This window comes from Sinohyriopsis cumingii, chromosome 2 (assembly GCF_028554795.1).
Source record: "Sinohyriopsis cumingii isolate HCF-2022 chromosome 2, ASM2855479v2, whole genome shotgun sequence".
NCBI classification, from domain to species: Eukaryota; Metazoa; Mollusca; class Bivalvia; order Unionida; family Unionidae; genus Sinohyriopsis; species Sinohyriopsis cumingii.
The window spans coordinates 7,887,834-7,912,099 of NC_142962.1; the positions used below are offsets into that span (position 1 = coordinate 7,887,834).

Below are 24,266 nucleotides of genomic sequence, written 5' to 3' on the forward strand. Positions count from 1 at the left end.
CAGGGGTCGGAGCTGCAGTGGTGTGAGCACAGACAGGTCAATATGCACAGGCAAACAATTACTCAACTTTCTCCGACTACAAATCTTTTACCTCTTACGGGTCACTACTGTCCCGGTTCCGTTTCTGTGTGTGGAGACGTTGGTGGTTTTCCTTTTCAAACAACACCGCCGGGAATTCAGACATATTAATCGTTTTATCTTCAAAGACCACAAAGTATAGTATATTGTTGAACTGAGACTAGTTTGTGCTGCTGTGATAAGTAAATAGGCATGTATTAATGAATGTAACCTTCTCAAGAATATTTTTTCAGCACTACCAGTGTCACAAGTTGCTATGAATATAGCCACAGACAGCAAATCAGACGAGTGTACCTGTAATGTTTACTGTAAATACAATTCCAGCAACACCAAGGTCAACTGTAGATACGATGGTGATTCCGCAAAAGCATCTACGACCACATACATGCATTTGTATTTAGATAGTTCAACGGTTTTCTTGGTGACTTCATCTCACAGTTGAATTTCCCGTTTAGCTTAATTTTTCGCATAACTAATTGTGAAGTTCAATCGCAGTTCTACTATTAATGTTGTCATTGTGAAGATAAATTGTTCAACAGGCTAGCCTTAATCATCTTCAGCACTCTGATGCACGTCACTTTTCTTTACTGATACAGCTGTTATGCAATCATTGAAATTGCCTTCTGGAGGAATATTTAAGTCTCCGGCAATAATACACTCATAAAGAACCAATGCTGATTACGTCTTTGCTACGTGCATCTAACGATCGTTTTCATCCAAAACTGCTATGCAAACAAGCGAATCCTTGTTGAATAACAGTCGAGATCTTTCTCTTCTAAGTTGAGTCCATTTTGGTTTAAGATAATCGCTGGGGAATGTAACTGGGATGGATTAGGCAGTTGTAGAAACGGTCTTTGATTTCATTCCTGACTGTAACGGTTCTTTTTCTGGGTGTTTTCGCACGCTAATGTGATGATTTCAAGTTGACTTCGAGTCAGTAGTAGCACATCAGGCAAGTGATTTCAGTGGTTGATTTATATCTTGCCCTCATGTACATTATATCTGAGCGTGTATGAGGGCTTGGTAACGCCACTCTGATATTCATCGACATGCGGAACAAAGTTGCTATGGATGTTAGTATCTGCTATCAGCTGGTCAAACACCCATTCGGTAAATTCCGCAACATTGTCATCTTTTTCAGAGTCGATCGTCTACATGCAATGAAAAAATCTTAAACACAACACCAAAAATTGTTAAGCACCCTTCCGAATAGACGTTGAACACCTCAAATTGAATTTCATCTCCGGCGGAAAAAAATTATATTAACACGAGTGTGACATATTCTGCAACAAGACTGTCGGGTGTGTTGATACGTGATATTAGTGAACAAAAAAAACGAGATGCTACTGATCATTTTTCAACACTGACATTTTACTCCATAGTTCTGGTCGTGATAAATAAGTATGATCCGGGTTTTTATACCTTTAAGACCTGACGTTTAGGTCTTTCAGAGTCATTTTCAAGAGAACGGAAAACAGGTCAACCAATTATTAAGGTAACAATGTCAGTTTGTTTCTCTGCTTCTTTGGTTAATAGTCCTTGAATTTGGCTTCATTAAGCTATTAAGCATGGTATTTGTGATTATAATTGGGTGATCTATACATTCACGTAGTCTTTGATAATAGCAAAGACACGCCATAGTTACTGATTCCTCATTCTTGGTGATTATGGCCAGGTTATTAGTATGGCGCCTCAAGGCTTTAAAACAATATCATAGATGCCCATGTTAGATATTTCAAGTTCTCCAGTTTGTTCTTCAAAACTCACAAGCTCGCCTGAGTCGACGCCAGCATCAATCCATCAACTCAAATCGGTTTTAGTGCCATACTTTGTCAGATCCAGGTCATCATGGCGTCGGTTATATGCGCTTGCATGTCCTTAAATATCAATAGATATTTCCTATACGTTTCAAGTGTAAGTTTTAAGTGGTAATACAAAATCAGGAAGTGCATGGCGGGTCAGACTGCTTTCCAAGAGTGCGTGCAGAGGTTTAAAATAAGATGTCCACATGCTTCGCTGTCCATTTGAGTTTGTAATGTCAGCACTGAATAAAACAGCAGTAGCCGACTTCACTCTGCCGTCAGTGAAGAGGTTAGCACTAGCATTTATAATGTTAAGGTAAATAATTCAACTTTGCCATCAACGACACCAGTGCCCTGCCACATTGCATCATTGGTCGTAGTCTTATGGATTAACATGGATGTATGCTTGGATCGATCCCAAAAATAACTATGCCGACATCTATACAATACCCACATATCTGACTAAGATGAATCGAAAATTAAAACAGCACCGCGCAAATTCAGTAATAATGACGTCAGTAAATATGACCTTAACATCAGCGTCATTATCAACTGCATGGTTTTAGGTTGCCCATGTTTATACAGGAGAGGATTTGCATTGTTTGCTATATCCATGGTAACCATCATAGTTGGGACAGCGGATCTTCACTGTATATAGCAAGTCCGATAATTGTCAAGGCAATGTCAGAGTTGTATAGAATTGCTTTGATTTCCTTTCCGCCGATGGTATAGCGTGCACTGTTGTACAGAATTGCTTTGATTTCCTTTCTGCCGATGGTATAGCGTGTATTGAACAGTACCATGATGCTACTGTTGACTGACATTGATACCATTAATGGTATTGCAATTGCAATTACCGCTCCGGTGGCCTAGTGGTTAGAGCATCCGCCTCGGAAGCGGGAGGTCGTGGGTTCGAACCCCGGCTGAGTCATACCAAAGACTTACAAAAATGGTACTAACAGCTGCCTCACTTGGCGCTCAGCATTAAGAGGTTAGTGTTAGGTCTGGTCGGCCTGGTGTCAGGATAATGTGACTGGGTGGGACATCATGCTACGTGTCTGCGGCATGATGCCCCAGTGCTAGATGCCCCACTATAAACTGCCACATTGTAGACATCCTAGCAATATGACTGAAAAATTGTTAAAGCTACGTTAAAAATCATAATCACACACACACACATACACACACACAAATTTTAAATCCGTGTCAATATAAGAATTTTTTTAAACAGATAACCAATTTTTGCAGATTTGATCTAAGAGTACACCTAATGTAATTCCTATCATCTAACTTCATTATGAGAAAACCTTTTATAACTTGTTGTAATTACACTTTAAAAAAATAAACGTTCATTTTTGTACTTGTCATCAAAAGAACTCTAACAAAGATTATTATTTTTTAATTATGAATAACAATAAAAATAGAAAATTTACACTAATAAATCCATTGTAATTATAAACTGCACACATGCATATGCTTTCAGCAAATAGTAATAATATCAAGTCTGACAGGGATTTCAACAATCTTTTCCTTTTTTTTTTTTTTCTTATTTTTATTGATGTAAGATAGATGGTGATAAGATAGATGATGATAGATATATATCAGCACAAATAGGCACAAAAGTTCTAGACAATAATTTTTCATCACTGTAAGATGAAATAAAAAACAAATAGAGAGTTTTTACATGATATTACTTGGTCATGCATAAGGTGACATTGTATATTGCAACCACAATCTATACTATTGTCCTATAAAACTTACATCTGAATTTAAAACACAAACTTTTCTTAGTTACTAGTGGAAAAATGGCTCCTGCTGTTCTGAAATCAACATGAATGTTTCTTTCTTTTTAAATTTAATCACAGTATATTTTAATTATAATGGTCTTTAAGAAAAACTTTCAACCCATCTAATACAGGGACATCTTTTTCATTTTATATTCATGTAATATTTGACTGGAAGAAAACAAAAATACATAGGTTGATCATGTATTTCATCTGTACTTGTATCTCCTAATATTACAGTCTTAGCACTTGTCACAATATCTATGTTCACTTTATTTATATATATGAACTTTGTTTTATGTACTAACAACATTCAAGTACATGTATAAGTAGGCAGAAACATCCGTCCCGTGCCGAACTGCCGAATTTGGGCTGAAGTTAACTATGCCTTGAGAGGTTACCAGTCTATAAGTGTCAGTAATATTTTAATCTTCTAAGAAATACATCCCTCCCAATGCAATTAATTCCTAAACTAAACGTGTAAAGATATTTTGAAAGGACAAATTTTACTCTTACATAATAAACTAAACTTAAAGTCATCTTCTAACATTCTATAATGATGCATTTTTTTGTCCCTTTCAGAAGTGGAGAAATTGACACTGGAACAAAATACTAAAACACCGTTTGGAGTTCAACCATCATGTTTTCGGTTTGACTGCTGAAAAAAAAATTACGAATAGAGGTATTATTCACGTTTTGTGTTAATAATAACCCAATAATACGATTGGTATGCCTACATTAGAAAAATATTAAAAGTGGATGCAAGAGTAATGGCATGAAACACAGATGCAACTGAGGTTAATTGCATGAAAAGGAAAGGAAATAGAGTTTAAGATTTGAAGGGTACTGTACTGTTAACATAATATTTTGTATATGAAGTGATTTCTCAGTTTGATACTGGTCAAAAAAGTCTTATATTTGGTAACACATACAAGAAAGTTTTATGATCATCCAAGGAAGAGCATGACAGAAACAGATGTAAAACTTGCAATGTAATTACAGACGCGATAGGTAACTACAGCCTACGTTGCTTTGTAATATAGCCGGCAATACTCGGTTTTGACGCACGTAAGTACTTACTGTCACCTTATTAGAAATATACTCCTTTCATGTTGATATCTCTCATTAATTTAGAAGCATTATTTTTTAGCAAAGTTTGGATAAAAAATGACAATGATATATTCGTTTGTACTCTTATTATCAATTCAGTCAGATGGGTTTAGGTCAAGATCACCCCCACCCCCCGCAAAATGAAAGATAGGACATAATCCCCTTCCTCAGTCTAAATTTTTCAACTTTAAACCATCACAGATATACATCTACACTGGTAACTTGTTTGCAATATGTTATCATTATAGTATCAGATTATATGATGTGGTACGGGTTACACAAGACACCCACAACCACCAAATCCACCTTTGATGTGTAATATATACAAATCGTATTCATTAGATACCATATATTACATGACATAACAGAGCAGTAGATAAGTTACAGTAGATCATGTTTTTATTTCTTGAACACACTCTTATGTATAATTTATATGTAAACAAATATTTGTATAAGTATTAAAATTGTATATATTGATATAACAGTTTCATGATTTGAAATATTCTTCTTCTTTTCACTGTAGTTCCTTGTTTACATTGCATATCATAGGTATTAAAGGTATATTTGTATGTATTTGTGTGTATTTGAAAAACTATCTTAAATGTTGATTTATATCTAGAATAACTAAATACACAAAATCACTCATATTACCTACCATGTAGTTATGTTGTTTCCAGCTGGAACTACATGGAGGTAAGACTAGAGCTTATTTTGATTTTTAATAAATTTATTTAAATCAAAGAGTTTCAAGCAAAAATAATAAAATATATATATATTAAAAAGATGAAGATGATAGCTCATATCTCTTTTCTTATGACTTTAACTAAAAAGAATAAAGAACTATTGTGTAAATTAATAAAAGAGATATTCTCTTTCCATCTACTGCAACTTACCTACTCTTGTGATATTTTCATGTAATATATTATGCCTAAAGAACATATACTTTGTATATGAAGCTTAAAAAGGGAGTTCTGGTGGATTTGGGTAGATTAGTGTGGATTTTGTTGTTTATGTAACCATCTGATGCTGGCCTATTTTGAAATGGGATGAGGAGAAGAAAGGTGACATATCATCATTCACTATACCTCATGTTTCATTTATTTATGGAATTTTGTGTTTATGCAATAGAATTGTGGCTTTTAAGTAGTTTACAAGATATTACAGTAGTAGTCAGAATTAAGTAAACTCAGTACTTAATTCCATCTTTTGCTAGTAATGCTCTATTCCTCCTTAAATTAAAATACATCCCAAATTCTTGGCATTGGTTTCCTAAATAAGGTATATAATAAAAGAAAGTGTTAAAAACATCACAGAAAGGTTTAATGTAATGGATTAAAATTATGTGTAGTGATGCTTACAGGGTTCATACAGTCTTTGACAGTATGGAAAAAATGAGGTAGCATTTTCAAGACCTTGAAAGTTTGGGAAAATTGAGCAGATTACCCTGAGGTCTTTAAAAGTCTTTGATAATTGAAATAAACCCATACATTTTAATTTCTTTCCGTAATCACAAATAAAATTGTCCAAGGTTGTTAGAATCGGATGTAGTCAAGTTTTCCTGTTGTTTTTTTTTCTTCTTTTGATGACCTGTTCAGTTTCATTTCATCGTTGTAGTATTTTGCATTAGTTTTTTTTATTGTATAACATAACTTGTTTACAAATAGTTAGTGAAATAGGTCTTGAAAATCGATGTTTATGGTCTCTGAAAGTTTGGGGAAAGTCTTTGAATTTATAATTCAGTATTCTGTATGAACCCTGTCAGCTTATAAAAGCAAGATGACAAAGCAAGTCTGTGTAACAAGTCTTTAGATCAAAACAATCATTAGGCATCTTAATCTCCTTGTTTGTTAAGATCTAATGTCCAATCCACATGCTATGTCTTTTATATACTCAAGGGAAGTTGACACAAAACTTCAAATGGCCCAGGCAGCATCTTTGTTAGCCAAGGTTCCGATATGTTAACCCTATCTACACCTTGGTGAATCAAGCAAATATTTCAGTGCTTTGGGTCTGTTTATTTCATTGGATGCTGTAGCAAGCCACCGCATCCAATCAAAATTAAGTTATTCTGTTCTTAAAACACAGATTGCTATTTACATACTATTCTTAAAGTTTCAAAACAAAAGCTTGTATGTTTTTGTCATCATAGGGTAACATGCTGAAATCGGGAAAGGATTAATTGTCAAATAAGCTGTCTAAACACATGCTTGGGGGAGGGAATTATGTCCTATCTTTCATTTTGTTGAGGGGGGATTTGTCCTTGGTTGATATTGTCTGTACTGCCAACCAGAGAACCCCTTGTGGTAGAGATAGTGTATTTCATCATCGATTTTGATGCACCTGACATACGCCTATTCCTGTGACAACATTGTACATTTGCACCAGTGAAATTAATATATTGCAGGGCAATCTCAATAACATATAGAAAACTCAAGTTTATAGGAAAAATTAAATAATGAACTTTAATTTATCATTCATAATCTTCATTTTGGAACAGATTTTGTTGCAAAAGCTAAAACAGTTAAATTGGGATAAATAATGCTGGTATTATGATAACATTGTTTGGTCATATCAAAAAAGTATTTGATTTAGTGTATGGCTTTTTTCCAATACTTGATTGGAATTGTGATTATACATAATGTCAGCCATTGAATGTACTGTGTTGGGAACTTTAAAACTGTTTTGTATCCTTCTTATTTTATGTCTCAAAAAATGCAAATAATCCGAAATGACATAAAGTGTTACAGGAGAAAGTTATGCTATAATTTCTCATGATTCTTACCATTATCAAACTAATATATTTTTAAAAAAGTTGGTCATAACAAATTAAATATCAGGAATCTCCTAAAGGTTGATAGAAAATTTACTGTCAAAGTAAAATTGCTTATTTATCTGATAAAAATCAAACTACTACATGTACATGTATTTGTTTTAATTAGCAAAAATATAGAGGGTATTGATTTAATTAGAAAATATATCATAAAATTATTTTTGATTTAAATATCCCCAAATTATAATAACAAAGAACCACCTCAGACTATAAGTAACAACAGAGTCTCATAAAACTTTATAATGTTTTACGCCATTCTAAACTTTGTTACTGATGCAGTTATCAATTGTGAGTCACATGGTTAACACATGTTGACTAGCAGACTGTGTGCAAATTATGGCAGGAAATTGATTGGCCCCGTCATAATAGCTGATCATGATTTTTATGAAGACTTAATGAAGAGAATCCATGAAATGGAGTATTATTCATGGTTTCAGTTGTTTCATTTCATAACTGATAATGGTATAATTTTTGACAAATGTTTCTGTGTGACTCGATGTTGTTCATTGTAAACAAATGCTGAGGTTGTGATGTGACTGAGAGGAGTCTTCTAGAAAATTGTGACAATGCATCAGTACAGGGTAGCATCAAAAAAGGGTATGGGATGATACATATTTTATAAGTTGATGTTATAAAGCTGAATGGAAGAACCTAACAGAGATGCATAAACATAAGTATTAATAGGAACATAAGTATTGTATATACTTGCTGTTAAGTCAATGCAAACTGCAAACAACAAAGATCATGATCTGCCATAGCATAATTTGGCTGCAGATCATGGTCTTTGTTGTTTGTTCTACTAATTACTCTTTGCAAACTGCACCAGTGCATTACGTGATGGCAGATCTGGATCTGTGCAGTTTGCAGTTCGATTTCGACTTACAAACAATTAAAAACAGCAAGTCTATTAAGTATGAAAAACATTACCAGAAAGTAGGGCATGTTAGTTTCACAATTTTAGGATATTATTCAATGAAATATAATAGACCCAGATGTTTGACCTATTCTTTCAGTAATGAAGGTATTTATTTCAGTAGCAGTCCCAATAAACATCTAAGATGGTTTATGAATCTAACTGTGCAACAGCTACCATTATGTATTTGATAATTATAATATTGAAAGATGTTGATCAGTATCAGACATAAATAATGTCTTTTTAATTTCATGTTTACCTATTTGAATGATGTTTTCCAATACTTAATGAGATTTTCCATTGAAAGCAGCTGCTACTCTTAAAAGAAACATATTTGATTCACCATTTGGATACTGTATATCTAACAGGTTTAAATTCTAAGATTATATCTTAGCTTAATTAATAAATTTATTATATTTAGTTGCTTCTGTTTTAATTGGTATGGTGAGAAACATATTTTCGATAACTGGTTTGGTTGGGTCATATCCTAGGGGTGAGGGACTTTTCCCTGGGTCATAACTTGAAAACTGTTAGGATCCCCATTGTATAATAAGGTATACATATAAAGGGCATAAGGAGATAAATACAAGTGTGCATCCAGCACAGATTATGGTTCAGGAGTAGGGACTTGCCCTTGACTCGTATCTTGGAAATTATCAAGATAAAAGCCATAATGCCATGGTTTTTCATAAATTTAACCATTCTTCCAGTCGAACTTAAGTTTGGAAGGATGAAAATGATTTGTTAAAAAAGGTATCTGATATAAACCATTCTTTGAAATAATCAAGATGCTGTGTATAAATGACAATTTAAAATTAAGAAGTGCCACCCCTAAATTCTATTAATGAAGTTGTTCATAATTCCATTTTTCAGAGGTGGTCCAAAATTAGTGATGTGCTACATTCAACAAATTCCAGTAGTAACTAATCTAAAACAACAATATTTGCACATGGCAGACACATTGATTGGGGAGGAAGACAGGCAGGCCTGCTTTTTACAAGCAGATCTGAGTAGATACAGCATTCGTTAGATAAAAATAAAGGCTAAGCTGAGTACTGCATCAAATCAAACTCAAAATGAGAATTGCATATCACATAAGGATCACTTACCATATTCAGCATATTGTGGTGTTGGCTTCTTACATTTACAATGGTGAAATCTTGTGTTCCAGCTTTTGACTGAAATTGGTTGACCCGTGAATGTCACCGATTAACGTCAAATTAATTTGTACATGTAAAGTTCGAGGGAAAAATTACATGGCTTATAATACAATGAAATATTGATATTATCTGGTTTTAATGGAACCCAACAAAGTTTAGGACCAACCGCCTTCAATATTCATTATTATTCAGAAGATTTGGCACATACGACTTTTTCTCATAATGGCAGCATTGAGGCTTTAACGCCAATATAACCATGTACAATAACTGAACACGAATAGACAAGTAATTTTAGAGTTGCAGCATTAGCTCCAAGTTAAGACCTTGCCCCGAATGACATATCTTGAAAGAGTGAAAATGTGCATGCCATTGACCTGTTTGACTTGTTCCAAATTGTTCTTGTGTTTTGTCTAATTTCAGGTAAAAAGTAATGTGTGATCACAGGCAACTGAGATCCCCAACCCCTGCAGGGATCATTGATCATGTGACATCGTTGTCAGACAATTTAGGAGAGTTGATTGAAAACCCGGAGTACAGTGATATCACTCTGGTGGTGGAAAATGTCCCCTTCAGTGCTCAGAAAGTCATTCTGGCTGCAAGATCAGAGTATTTTAGGTATAGTAAAGCTTGTTTGTTATGTTCTTGGATAAAATGTTTTCTCCACTAGAAAGTTTTGAGTTGAATTTCCCCAGCCAAAGTCCTAATTACTGTACATTCCAAAAGCTTGGTTATAATGTACCTTTCATAGAATGTTTAATCGGTCATAGCATTTGATTTATTTGGTATGTCAGAGAGAATTTGTTCAATTATAATGTTTTTATCACCAGAACCACTGAAGCCAAGTAAACCATGTCAGACGTATGCATGTGATTCTGCTGGCAGTTGGACAGAAATTCTGTTCCACCAGTGCAAAAACAATTGCAATTTTGTATGCTCAGTACCCAAATTGGCTGATGTATTCAACAAGCTTTAATTTCATTATTTTACTGTTGAAATTTTGAGAGAGTTTAATGCCAGAGGTGGGATATTTATGGAGGTGTTATAAGTAATAAAGGAATCAAAGGTGGTTCATGATAGTTTGCGAGTCTTTGATAAAAAAACAAAAGAAGGCCGACATTTTATGGCAGTGTTACAAGTAATAAAGGAATCAAAGGTAGTTCATGATAGTTTGTGAGTCTTTGATAAAAAAAGACTGACCTTTGATTGAGGTGAGTGAAAAAGTAGCAGCTGACATAAGCAGAGTTAAATAGAATTAAATGCACATAACACCCATTATGCTTTTTAAAAATTTGAAAATTTTCAATGTCTGATATGAATTAGTGCCATGTTATTTGGTAAACAGAATTAGACGGTAATGTCAAAAATGGGTTCCGTTTTTGAAAGTATATGACAAATATTATGGGCAAATCTTGCCTGCCTACTATGTCTTAAGGTGAAATGTTGAATAAATTCATCAATCTATCATAGCAATAAATCTCAGAACTTTCAAAAAGATATTTATCTGTGTTTTGTGGTGAACAAGCATGGAAGTCCACTCACTTCCAAGAGGTTCATATGTGAGAGTTTGGTGGGAGCATCACAACTCCAAGCATAATTGTGGGCACCTGAAGCTATTACATTGGAATGATAGATGATTTTAATGCATATGTCTACAAGGTTATGCGTATGCATGTTTATAATTGGCAAACTATGGATGTTAAGAATTGTTATTTTTGGCAGAATATAATTATTGTGGTCAAAAGGGGATGTATATGTTTAATCATGTCCAGATGAGAATCAGGTTTGTTATTCCAGCATGTTGAAATGAAAATGCAGAATCAAAAGTGTTGGTTTTGCCAAGATCTCCCCCTACTATGATCCTGAAATGTGGGAAAGAATGTTGAAGCTACACGCTTTGCCTTTGGGTTGAAAATTTTCCCTTGTGCTGAAGTTAATATTTGAACTTTGCAACAGTACATTTTTCTTATATGTCAGAGCCATGCTTTATGGTGGGATGAAAGAGTCCCTGCCAGGGACAACAGAGGTGGAGTTGAAAGAGACCTCGGCCACAGCCTTTAGATCACTGCTTAAGTACATCTACACGGGCAAGATGAACCTACTGGAGGTCAAGGTACTAATGATAATATTTAGTAGATTAAGCCAATGCAGCATATCCCAGACATAAAGTTATCAAAAAGAAATGATTGACCAAATATCACCATCTTGCATGATAGCCTTTGCCTTGGAAACTATTTCTTAGCTCATCTGGCCCCAAAGGCTAAGTTGGCTTATGGATGGTCCTTTATTGTGCATTGTTACCATTGCCTTTGGTGGGGGGGCAACTTCTTAAAAACTGCTTAATCAGTTTGCATACATTTTTAACTGAGCATTCTGGCATTAAAGCCTCAGGTTTATTCAGATGATGCTTTATATGTCATCTAACATGGCCTCAATTTAAGGTAGGAAAACCTATAACCCTTTACTACACGTCACTGTGGATGTTAAGGGCTGATCAAATTTATTGTCACCTACTAGTCCAGGACAAATGGTTTCAGAAAATTCACCTGACCTACCTTACTTTTAACTTGTCCCAAAATGTTTCAATCCTGTCAGTTCCACTACCAAATACACTGGTTGAATATCCAATCCATGCCAGTTTGGAATATTCTTTACAATAACTGCAAAACATCTTTCTTTCTAAGTCAATCAACCCATTGCTGCTGAAAATACCTGTCTTTCATTTATGTCATCTTTGACAATTTTTGCTGCCACTGGTTTTGGCTTATGACTCTTTGGAGAAATAATTATCTCATACTCATTTGAAGTCATGTTTTATCCCTCCACTTTTCACATGGAAAAAATTTCTGCTCCGAATATTACTTATTACTGTTCTGGCAATAAATAGGCAAACTTATTTTAACCATATTGACAGGTATCTCTAAAATGATCTAACATAAATTGTTTTGTTTAAATACAAGAGTTGTTGTTTTGCTTCAAATGCAGTATCACATGTGGGAGTTAATTCACTGTGTAATCAGTTAAAACTTTAACAATATTGCTGTCGTTTAATGAATTAATAAAAGGAACTAACACTAATTTCAATAAAGTTCCATCATTTAGCTCCATTACATTGATTCACTGGAATAAAATCGGAGTGAACTATTCATGAGGATCTGGTTTGAGTAAACACAATTACAACAAAGCTGTTCAGAGCACTGCTAATTAATATACTGTTTTGTTTTGTCAATAATTTGGTAGTTTAGCCCAAAATGCAATCAAGCAGAAATAGAACGTTATCAATTACCACCCTTAGGCGTGATACAGGATGGAAATACATACATGGAAAGGACTATAATAAAGTTTTCAGTATGCCCAGAGGGCATGAATGGCCAAATAATGGTAGATGAAGTGATTAAAGCACAAATATACAGACTTACCTGAGTTTTTAAAATAGTTAGGAATCACTTGTCCCAGACTAGCAACTTGGAAATTTTACTTGTCCAACATTAAAAATGAATAGTCCTGGACATCAGGCAATGGGATTTGATTGGCCCTAAGGTTGAAAATGCCTGAATTGCACAGGATTTATCCATGAAGTAAGTAATTTGGTTTTCCTTTTGAGTTTACTTCTTGTACAATAATAATTGTCTTTGTAGTAATTAATATGTCATGGACACTGATAGTATTGGATATTCTTTATTTCAGCATGCATGGGATGAAATGATTGGTTGTCTTAGCAAACATGTCTCAATCATCATGACAAAATTACTTATTTTTTCAGAATGCATTTTTACTTTGTTTTCTACTTTCTTACCAAGTCAGTCATGCTTTGAATTTTCTCAGCTTGGAAAAATAGTGCTTTTGACAGCAAGCCTGAACTGTAAATTAGTAATAATATTCTAGCAGGTATATGGGGGCCCCAGGTGGCAGAGTAGTCTAAAGTGTTTGCTTTTACTGATCACTGCCATTTCACCTCTTTCTGCATAGTTTTGTCTAAGCCACTGTGGGTATGTGAGAAAGCTTGAAAGCAGCTTCCCATGGGTCAGTGGTTCTTACTAGGGTTTCCCTGGGTTCTTCTTCCACCATTCATATAGGCTGCCATGTATAGCCTATCTTGCACTGAAAAATGGTGTTAAACAAAAGAAACCTAAACAAAGAAACAACCTGGCAGGTATGAAGAATACCATAGGAATATGTTTGTTGTTTCTTCAGTAGTACAGTTTTAATATTCATGTGTCAGATATCATCGACGTAAATGAACTAATCATAAACGCAATAGATTTTAGGATTTAAAAATAAAGAAAAGAAACAAGTATCAGTTGTCAAGGAAGAAAGATCTGGACTTGCATCAGTACTTCCTTTAACATTTGCATTTCAAGATCTCATGGATTGTCAAAAATTACATGTATTATATTCTGTATTGTGTATTTTATTATAATTTATGTACTATATTCTGTATTGTGTATTTTATTATATTTTATGTACTGTATCTGTATTATGTATTTTATTATATTTTATGTACTATATTCTGTATTGTGTATTTTATTATATTTTATGTACTGTATTCTATAAATATAAGAACTACTCCCATTTCCTATTATGCAAAATGATGAAACTGAAACTTAAATGATAGACCTCACAATGTCATCGCTATTGCTGAGGAAGTTATTTATCAACCATTATCAAATTAATTATCTCTTCCTTGGGGTCCCAGAGTTGGCTGAGTGATGGTCTAATGCGCTCACCATTATGGATCACTGCCATCTCACCTCTGTCTGCATGGGTTTGAGTCTTGGGTTCGGCCAATGTGGGTATGTGAGAAAGCTTGCCAGTAGTTTCTTGTGGGTCAATGGTTCTTTCCCGGGTTCTTCGTCCACCATTAATACTGCCCGTCATGTATAGCCTATCTTGTGCTGAGAAATGGTATTAAACCCTACAACAACAACAACAAATTTCTTCCGTGTATCATTTATTAATGAAAAATTACTGTTTTGATGAAAAATTTAAGTTTTAGCATAGTTTTTGAAAACCTGGCATAGAGAAATTTGCAATCTACGGTATATGTAATGATTTTAATAGCTTTTGAAATGTGAATTGCATGATTCACTCATTCAAGAACTTATCATATTTATGAAATTTAACAAATTATAAATTATGATGATTTAAAAATTATATGTGACCTTTAATTAAGAATTAAAAGTATTGAAACAGTGCACTATCGATAAGCTGAGTTTAGTAGAATTTTGCACTGCCATGTGGGTTAATGGTTATCCTTTGTTTCTGAAATAGAGATGAATATTTAAGGATTTCATTTGTATATTTATCAGCTGCATTGTATTACCAAGTAAATGTTTATTATAATATCAGAAACCCATTTTTTGAGAGTGGATTTTGGTCATATCTATTTGCCAAGATAATGGATATAAATTTAAGCTGTCAATGCATATAGGTATTTTTACTGAATAGCCACCTTCCAAAGTTTGATTTAATATTCCTTTATTGTGTTGAAACTTTGATAACAGTTAACTAAACCAGTTCAGAGAATATTATATTCCCATCTGTATTATAAAATATCTTTCAACAGTAATAATACAATTTTCAAGGAACAGTGCAACCACAGGTTATGGAGCATGTTTCCAATGCGAGCATGCTGTCACATCAAATGGATTAGCATAGATTCAATTGCAGGTGCTTTTAATCCTGTGATTATACTAATTATTTTCTTTACTTTCTAGATTAATTTTCTCAGTGATAGTTACAAGCATACAAGATTTTATTTTGGTAGTACTGGGTATCTTAATTAAACGTGTCATGAAATCTGTCAAAAAGCAGCATTGTGAAGGAAAGAGGTTGGCCTCAGATAAAGCATCATCACACAGTAAAGGTTTAAGTGACTTTTCTCAAAACCTACTGAATGAAATTTAACCATTATTAATGAAAAGCAGCCTTTCATGAAATGAATGCCTTTCAAAATTTTAGAAATTATGCCAATTCACCATCAAATATGGCCACTGTTACTAACTTTTAAACAACTTCATCTCAAAAACTGCTGAATATAATTTGACCAAATTTGTCTTAGCATTCTGGCATTAATTCTTTCAAATTTTTACAGATGATGCCAAATAAGGACTTTTGAGACACGCTTGAAAGAATTTGATTAAATTTAACAGTATGTACATGTAGGAGAATTTTAAACAACATATCCCTTATGCCAATCTGCTATCAACTATGGCAACTTATACTAAATAAAAGAAAAACTTTATTAATGTTATGATGAGTTTTTAGTCTGATACAGATGGTGCATGCATTCCATTGTACTACTGATTGATTGTTTTGAAATTGAACTAGATACATCTTTTCAGGTCATTATTTTGAATTCTAAAATGAAAAATAAACAAAGAATATTTCTTTGGAGTGTCTTAGTGTGCTCTGTTGATGTAGTACTGTTGCATGCAGTTGTCTCACTTGCAATATTACTGAGTAATCATGTGGTAAAGTCCTATTACATCATACTGGGTATTAGTGTTGGTGGAACACACAATGAAAAATGATACATATTTGTTAGATAAGTACATCTTTTTTGCCGTGCTTTGTAAAGGAAGATGACACATTATAGGTTATTAGAATTACTATGTGAGCTAAATATCATACATGATGGCATAACTATGCACATAATTTTCCAATAACCTCATTATATCTTTATTACTCAAACAGTATATTTGAATTTTCTTACAGGAAGAGCATCTGCTCGACATTCTTGGAATGGCTCATCGCTATGGTTTCGTGGAACTTGAGACAGCAATCTCTGACTACCTGAAGGCCATTCTCAACATCAAGAATGTGTGCTTGATCTATGATTTAGCCAACATCTACAGTCTGACATCGCTCTGCCAGGTCTGCAAAGAATTTATGGACAGAAATGCTTCCCACATCCTCAGCAATGAGGCCTTTTTTGGACTCTCACAGGTCTGTCAATCTCTTGCAAAAATATTGTTATATGAAATGGCTTTTATGTTAAATAAATCGTTTTTACACCTTTTGGGACAGTATGTACCTCCTTTGTGAAGAATCTATATATCACAAACTTTTAGAACATTTAGCGACAGCTATCTTTTCAAAAATATTTTGTCAAATATGATAAAAGTATTATTTCAGTAGCATAATAAATAGACTTTATTCACAAAAATTTCATAATTCTCAGACAGTTGTTTATGGTATTTAACATTCAATATAATAAGAATTTAAGCAGACTAGTTCAACCTTGGACATTGTTTTTGCGCCCTGTAGCAAGTCTTTGAACCTAGATTGCCCATGTTTACCCAACCACAAATAGGTGGCAGAATACACATGCTGGTTGAACATTAAATGGAGCGATTTATTCTCCAAGGTGATTAATGGTTGTATGTCTGGTCAGTGGCAAGAAGAATCCAGGTCCTTTCATTCATTTTGCACAGAAAAAATGAAGTTGGTTTCTGCATATTAAATTTTTTTTATCCTTTAGAAGACTTTGTATTAATGAAGATGACATGTACTTGTTTCAAATGGACATGCCACGTACAGGTCACTTTAGAAGACTTTGTATTAATGAAGATGACGTGTACTTGTTTCAAATGGACATGCCACGTACAGGTCACTTTAGAAGACTTTGTATTAATGAAGGTGACGTACTTGTTTCAAGTGGACATGCCACGTACAGGTCACTTTAAACGACTATGTATTAATGAAGATGACATGTACTTGTTTCAAATGGACATGCCACGTACAGGTCACTTTAGAACACTTTGTATTAATGAAGATGACTTGTACTTGTTTCAAATGGACATGCCACGTACAGGTCACTTTAGAAGACTTTGTATTAATGAAGATGACTTGTACTTGTTTCAAATGGACATGCCACATACAGGTCACTTTAGATGACTATGTATTAATGAAGATGACGTGTACTTGTTTCAAATGGACATGCCACGTACAGGTCACTTTAGAACACTTTGTATTAATGAAGATGACTTGTACTTGTTTCAAATGGACATGCCACGTACAGGTCACTTTAGAAGACTTTGTATTAATGAAGATGACGTGTACTTGTTTCAAATGGACATGCCACATACAGGTCACTTTAGAACACTTTGTATTAATGAAGGTGACGTACTTGTTTCAAGTGGACATGCCACATACAGGTCACTTTAGAACACTTTGTATTAATGAAGGTGACGTACTTGTTTCAAGTGGACATGCCACGTACAGGTCACTTTAGACGACTATGTATTAATGAAGATGACATGTACTTGTTTCAAATGGACATGCCACGTACAGGTCACTTTAGAAGACTTTGTATTAATGAAGGTGACGTACTTGTTTCAAGTGGACATGCCACGTACAGGTCACTTTAGACGACTATGTATTAATGAAGATGACATGTACTTGTTTCAAATGGATATGCCACGTACAGGTCACTTTAGAAGACTTTGTATTAATGACGATGACATGTCCTTGTTTCAAATGGGCATGCCACATACAGGTCACTTTAGAAGACTTTGTATTAATGAAGATGACGTGTACTTGTTTCAAATGGACATGCCACATACAGGTCACTTTAGACGACTATGTATTAATGAAGATGACATGTACTTGTTTCAAATGGACATGCCACGTACAGGTCACTTTAGAAGACTTTGTATTAATGAAGATGATGTGTTCTTGTTTCAAATGGACATGCCACGTACAGGTCACTTTAGAAGACTTTGTATTAATGAAGATGACTTGTACTTGTTTCAAATGGACATGCCACGTACAGGTCACTTTAGAAGACTTTGTATTAATGAAGATGACGTGTACTTGTTTCAAATGGACATGCCACATACAGGTCACTTTAGACGACTATGTATTAATGAAGATGACATGTACTTGTTTCAAATGGACATGCCACGTACAGGTCACTTTAGAAGACTTTGTATTAATGACGATGACATGTCCTTGTTTCAAATGGGCATGCCACATACAGGTCACTTTAGAAGACTTTGTATTAATGAAGGTGACGTACTTGTTTCAAATGGACATGCCACGTACAGGTCACTTTAGAAGACTTTGTATTAATGAAGGTGACGTACTTGTTTCAAATGGACATGCCACGTACAGGTCACTTTAGAAGACTTTGTGTTAATGACGGTGACGTACTTGTTTCAAGTGGACATGCCACGTACAGGTCACTTTAGACGACTATGTATTAATGAAGATGACATGTACTTGTTTCAAATGGACATGCCACGTACAGGTCACTTTAGAACACTTTGTATTAATGAAGATGACTTGTACTTGTTTCAAATGGACATGCCACGTACAGGTCACTTTAGAACACTTTGTATTAATGAAGGTGACATACTTGTTTCAAATGGACATGCCACATACAGGTCACTTTAGAAGACTTTGTATTAATGAAGGTGACATGTACTTGTTTCAAATGGACATGCCACGTACAGGTCACTTTAGAACACTTTGTATTAATGAAGGTGACGTCCTTGTTTCAAATGGACATACAACGTACAGGTCACTTTAGAACACTTTGTATTAATGAAGGTGACATGTACTTGTTTCAAATGGACATGCCACGTACAGGTCACTTTAGAACACTTTGTATTACTGAAGGTGACATGTACTTGTTTCAAATGGACATGCCACGTACAGGTCACTTTAGAACACTTTGTGTTAATGAAGGTGACATGTACTTGTTTCAAATGGACATGCCACGTACAGGTCACTTTAGAACACTTTGTATTAATGAAGGTGACGTACTTATTTCAAATGGACATGCCACGTACAGGTCACTTTAGAAGACTTTGTATTAATGAAGGTGACATGTACTTGTTTGAAATGGACATGCCACGTACAGGTCACTTTAGAACACTTTGTATTAATGAAGGTGACGTATTTGTTTCAAATGGACATGCCACGTACAGGTCACTTTAGAAGACTTTGTATTGTAGACGATGACATGTACTTGTTTCAAGTGGACATGCCACGTACAGGTCACATTAGATGACTATGTATTATTGAAGGTGACATGTCCTTGTTTCAAATGGACATGCCACGTACAGGTCACTTTAGAAGACTTTGTATTAATGACGATGACATGTCCTTGTTTCAAATGGGCATGCCACATACAGGTCACTTTAGAAGACTTTGTATTAAGGAAGATGACGTGTACTTGTTTCAAATGGACATGCCACGTACAGGTCACTTTAGAAGACTTTGTATTAATGAAGGTGACGTACTTGTTTCAAATGGACATGCCACGTACAGGTCACTTTAGAAGACTTTGTATTAATGAAGATGATGTGTTCTTGTTTCAAATGGACATGCCACGTACAGGTCACTTTAGAAGACTTTGTATTAATGAAGATGACTTGTACTTGTTTCAAATGGGCATGCCACATACAGGTCACTTTAGAAGACTTTGTATTAATGAAGGTGACGTACTTGTTTCAAATGGGCATGCCACATACAGGTCACTTTAGAAGACTTTGTATTAATGAAGGTGACATGTACTTGTTTCAAATGGACATGCCATGTACAGGTCACTTTAGAAGACTTTGTATTAATGAAGGTGACATGTACTTGTTTCAAATGGACATGCCATGTACAGGTCACTTTAGAAGACTTTGTATTAATGAAGGTGACATGTACTTGTTTCAAATGGACATGCCATGTACAGGTCACTTTAGAAGACTTTGTGTTAATCACGGTGACGTACTTGTTTCAAGTGGACATGCCACGTACAGGTCACTTTAGACGACTATGTATTAATGAAGATGACATGTACTTGTTTCAAATGGACATGCCACGTACAGGTCACTTTAGAACACTTTGTATTAATGAAGATGACTTGTACTTGTTTCAAATGGACATGCCACGTACAGGTCACTTTAGAACACTTTGTATTAATGAAGGTGACATACTTGTTTCAAATGGACATGCCACATACAGGTCACTTTAGAAGACTTTGTATTAATGAAGGTGACATGTACTTGTTTCAAATGGACATGCCACGTACAGGTCACTTTAGAACACTTTGTATTAATGAAGGTGACGTACTTGTTTCAAATGGACATGCAACGTACAGGTCAGTTTAGAACACTTTGTATTAATGAAGGTGACATGTACTTGTTTCAAATGGACATGCCACGTACAGGTCACTTTAGAACACTTTGTATTAATGAAGGTGACATGTACTTGTTTCAAATGGACATGCCACGTACAGGTCACTTTAGAACACTTTGTGTTAATGAAGGTGACATGTACTTGTTTCAAATGGACATGCCACGTACAGGTCACTTTAGAAGACTTTGTATTAATGAAGGTGACATGTACTTGTTTCAAATGGACATGCCACGTACAGGTCACTTTAGAACACTTTGTATTAATGAAGGTGACGTATTTGTTTCAAATGGACATGCCACGTACAGGTCACTTTAGAAGACTTTGTATTGTAGACGATGACATGTACTTGTTTCAAGTGGACATGCCACGTACAGGTCACTTTAGATGACTATGTATTATTGAAGGTGACATGTCCTTGTTTCAAATGGACATGCCACGTACAGGTCACTTTAGAAGACTTTGTATTAATGACGATGACATGTCCTTGTTTCAAATGGGCATGCCACATACAGGTCACTTTAGAAGACTTTGTATTAATGAAGATGACGTGTACTTGTTTCAAATGGACATGCCACGTACAGGTCACTTTAGAAGACTTTGTATTAATGAAGGTGACGTACTTGTTTCAAGTGGACATGCCACATACAGGTCACTTTAGACGACTATGTATTAATGAAGATGACATGTACTTGTTTCAAATGGACATGCCACGTACAGGTCACTTTAGAACACTTTGTATTAATGAAGATGACTTGTACTTGTTTCAAATGGACATGGCACCTACAGGTCACTTTAGAAGACTTTGTATTAATGAAGATGACTTATACTTGTTTCAAATGGACATGCCACATACAGGTCACTTTAGATGACTATGTATTAATGAAGATGACGTGTACTTGTTTCAAATGGACATGCCACGTACAGGTCACTTTAGAAGACTTTGTATTAATGAAGATGACTTGTACTTGTTTCAGATGGACATGCCACGTACAGGTCACTTTAGAAGACTTTGTATTAATGAAGATGACTTGTACTTGTTTCAAATGGACATGCCACGTACAGGTCACTTTAGAAGACTATGTATTAATGAAGATGACGTGTACTTGTTTCAAATGGACATGCCACATACAGGTCACTTTAGACGACTATGTATTAATGAAGATCACATGTACTTGTTTCAAATGGACATGCCACGTACAGGTCACTTTAGAAGACTTTGTATTAATAAAGGTGACATGTACTTGTTTCAAATGGACATGCCACGTACAGGTCACTTTAGAACACTTTGTATTAATGAAGGTGACGTATTTGTTTCAAATGGACATGCTACGTACAGGTCACTTTAGAAGACTTTGTATTGTACACGATGACATGTACTTGTTTCAAGTGGACATGCCATGTACAGGTCACTTTAGATGACTATGTATTATTGAAGGTGACATGTCCTTGTTTCAAATGGACATGCCACGTACAGGTCACTTTAGAAGACTTTGTATTAATGACGATGACATGTCCTTGTTTCAAATGGGCATGCCACATACAGGTCACTTTAGAAGACTTTGTATTAATGAAGATGACGTGTACTTGTTTCAAATGGACATGCCACGTACAGGTCACTTTAGAAGACTTTGTATTAATGAAGGTGACGTACTTGTTTCAAGTGGACATGCCACATACAGGTCACTTTAGACGACTATGTATTAATGAAGATGACATGTACTTGTTTCAAATGGACATGCCACGTACAGGTCACTTTAGAACACTTTGTATTAATGAAGATGACTTGTGCTTGTTTCAAATGGACATGTCACGTACAGGTCACTTTAGAAGACTTTGTATTAATGAAGATGACTTGTACTTGTTTCAAATGGACATGCCACATACAGGTCACTTTAGATGACTATGTATTAATGAAGATGACGTGTACTTGTTTCAAATGGACATGCCACGTACAGGTCACTTTAGAAGACTTTGTATTAATGAAGATGACTTGTACTTGTTTCAAATGGACATGCCACATACAGGTCACTTTAGAAGACTTTGTATTAATGAAGATGACTTGTACTTGTTTCAAATGGACATGCCACGTACAGGTCACTTTAGAAGACTTTGTATTAATGAAGATGACGTGTACTTGTTTCAAATAGACATGCCACATACAGGTCACTTTAGACGACTATGTATTAATGAAGATGACATGTACTTGTTTCAAATGGACATGCCACGTACAGGTCACTTTAGAAGACTTTGTATTAATATAGGTGACGTACTTGTTTCAAGTGGACATGCCACGTACAGGTCACTTTAGACGACTATGTATTAATGAAGATGACATGTACTTGTTTCAAATGGACATGCCACGTACAGGTCACTTTAGAAGACTTTGTATTAATGACGATGACATGTCCTTGTTTCAAATGGGCATGCCACATACAGGTCACTTTAGAAGACTTTGTATTAATGAAGGTGACGTACTTGTTTCAAATGGACATGCCACGTACAGGTCACTTTAGAAGACTTGGTATTAATGACGGTGATGTACTTGTTTCAAGTGGACATGCCACGTACAGGTCACTTTAGACGACTATGTATTAATGAAGATGACGTGTACTTGTTTCAAATGGATATGCCACATACAGGTCGCTTTAGAAGACTTTGTATTAATGAAGATGACTTGTACTTGTTTCAAATGGACATGCCATGTACAGGTCACTTTAGAAGACTTTGTATTAATGAAGATGACATGTACTTGTTTCAAATGGACATGCCACGTACAGGTCACTTTAGACGACTATGTATTAATGAAGATGACATGTACTTGTTTCAAATGGACATGCCACGTACAGGTCACTTTAGACGACTATGTATTAATGAAGATGACTTGTACTTGTTTCAAATGGACATGCCACGTACAGGTCACTTTAGAAGACTTTGTATTAATGACGATGACATGTCCTTGTTTCAAATGGGCATGCCACATACAGGTCACTTTAGAAGACTTTGTATTAATGAAGATGACGTGTACTTGTTTCAAATGGACATGCCACGTACAGGTCACTTTAGAAGACTTTGTATTAATGAAGGTGACGTACTTGTTTCAAGTGGACATGCCACATACAGGTCACTTTAGACGACTATGTATTAATGAAGATGACATGTACTTGTTTCAAATGGACATGCCACGTACAGGTCACTTTAGAAGACTTTGTATTAATGACGATGACATGTCCTTGTTTCAAATGGGCATGCCACATACAGGTCACTTTAGAAGACTTTGTATTAATGAAGATGACTTGTACTTGTTTCAAATGGACATGCCACGTACAGGTCACTTTAGAAGACTTTGTATTAATGAAGATGACTTGTACTTGTTTCAAATGGACATGCCACATACAGGTCACTTTAGATGACTATGTATTAATGATGATGACGTGTACTTGTTTCAAATGGACATGC

At 35.0% G+C, this 24,266-nt stretch overlaps 1 protein-coding gene across 2 annotated transcripts in view; it reads left to right on the forward strand.

The window, feature by feature from the left end:
- Positions 1-4,263: 4,263 nt before the first annotated feature.
- LOC149804307 (BTB/POZ domain-containing protein 9-like) overlaps positions 4,264-24,266 on the forward strand; it is a 57,335-nt gene continuing 37,332 nt past the window's right edge. The window contains exons 1-4 of one of the 2 annotated variants that reach the window (XM_089938659.1): positions 4,264-4,346; positions 10,098-10,292; positions 11,652-11,787; positions 16,392-16,622. In XM_089938659.1, coding sequence (XP_089794785.1) covers positions 10,108-10,292; positions 11,652-11,787; positions 16,392-16,622 — 552 coding nt within the window. In that variant the 5' untranslated portion in view covers positions 4,264-4,346; positions 10,098-10,107. Of the gene's footprint in view, positions 4,347-4,371; positions 4,733-10,097; positions 10,293-11,651; positions 11,788-16,391; positions 16,623-24,266 lie in introns of those variants that run through there. The other variant, XM_089938662.1, reaches the window with a different exon arrangement.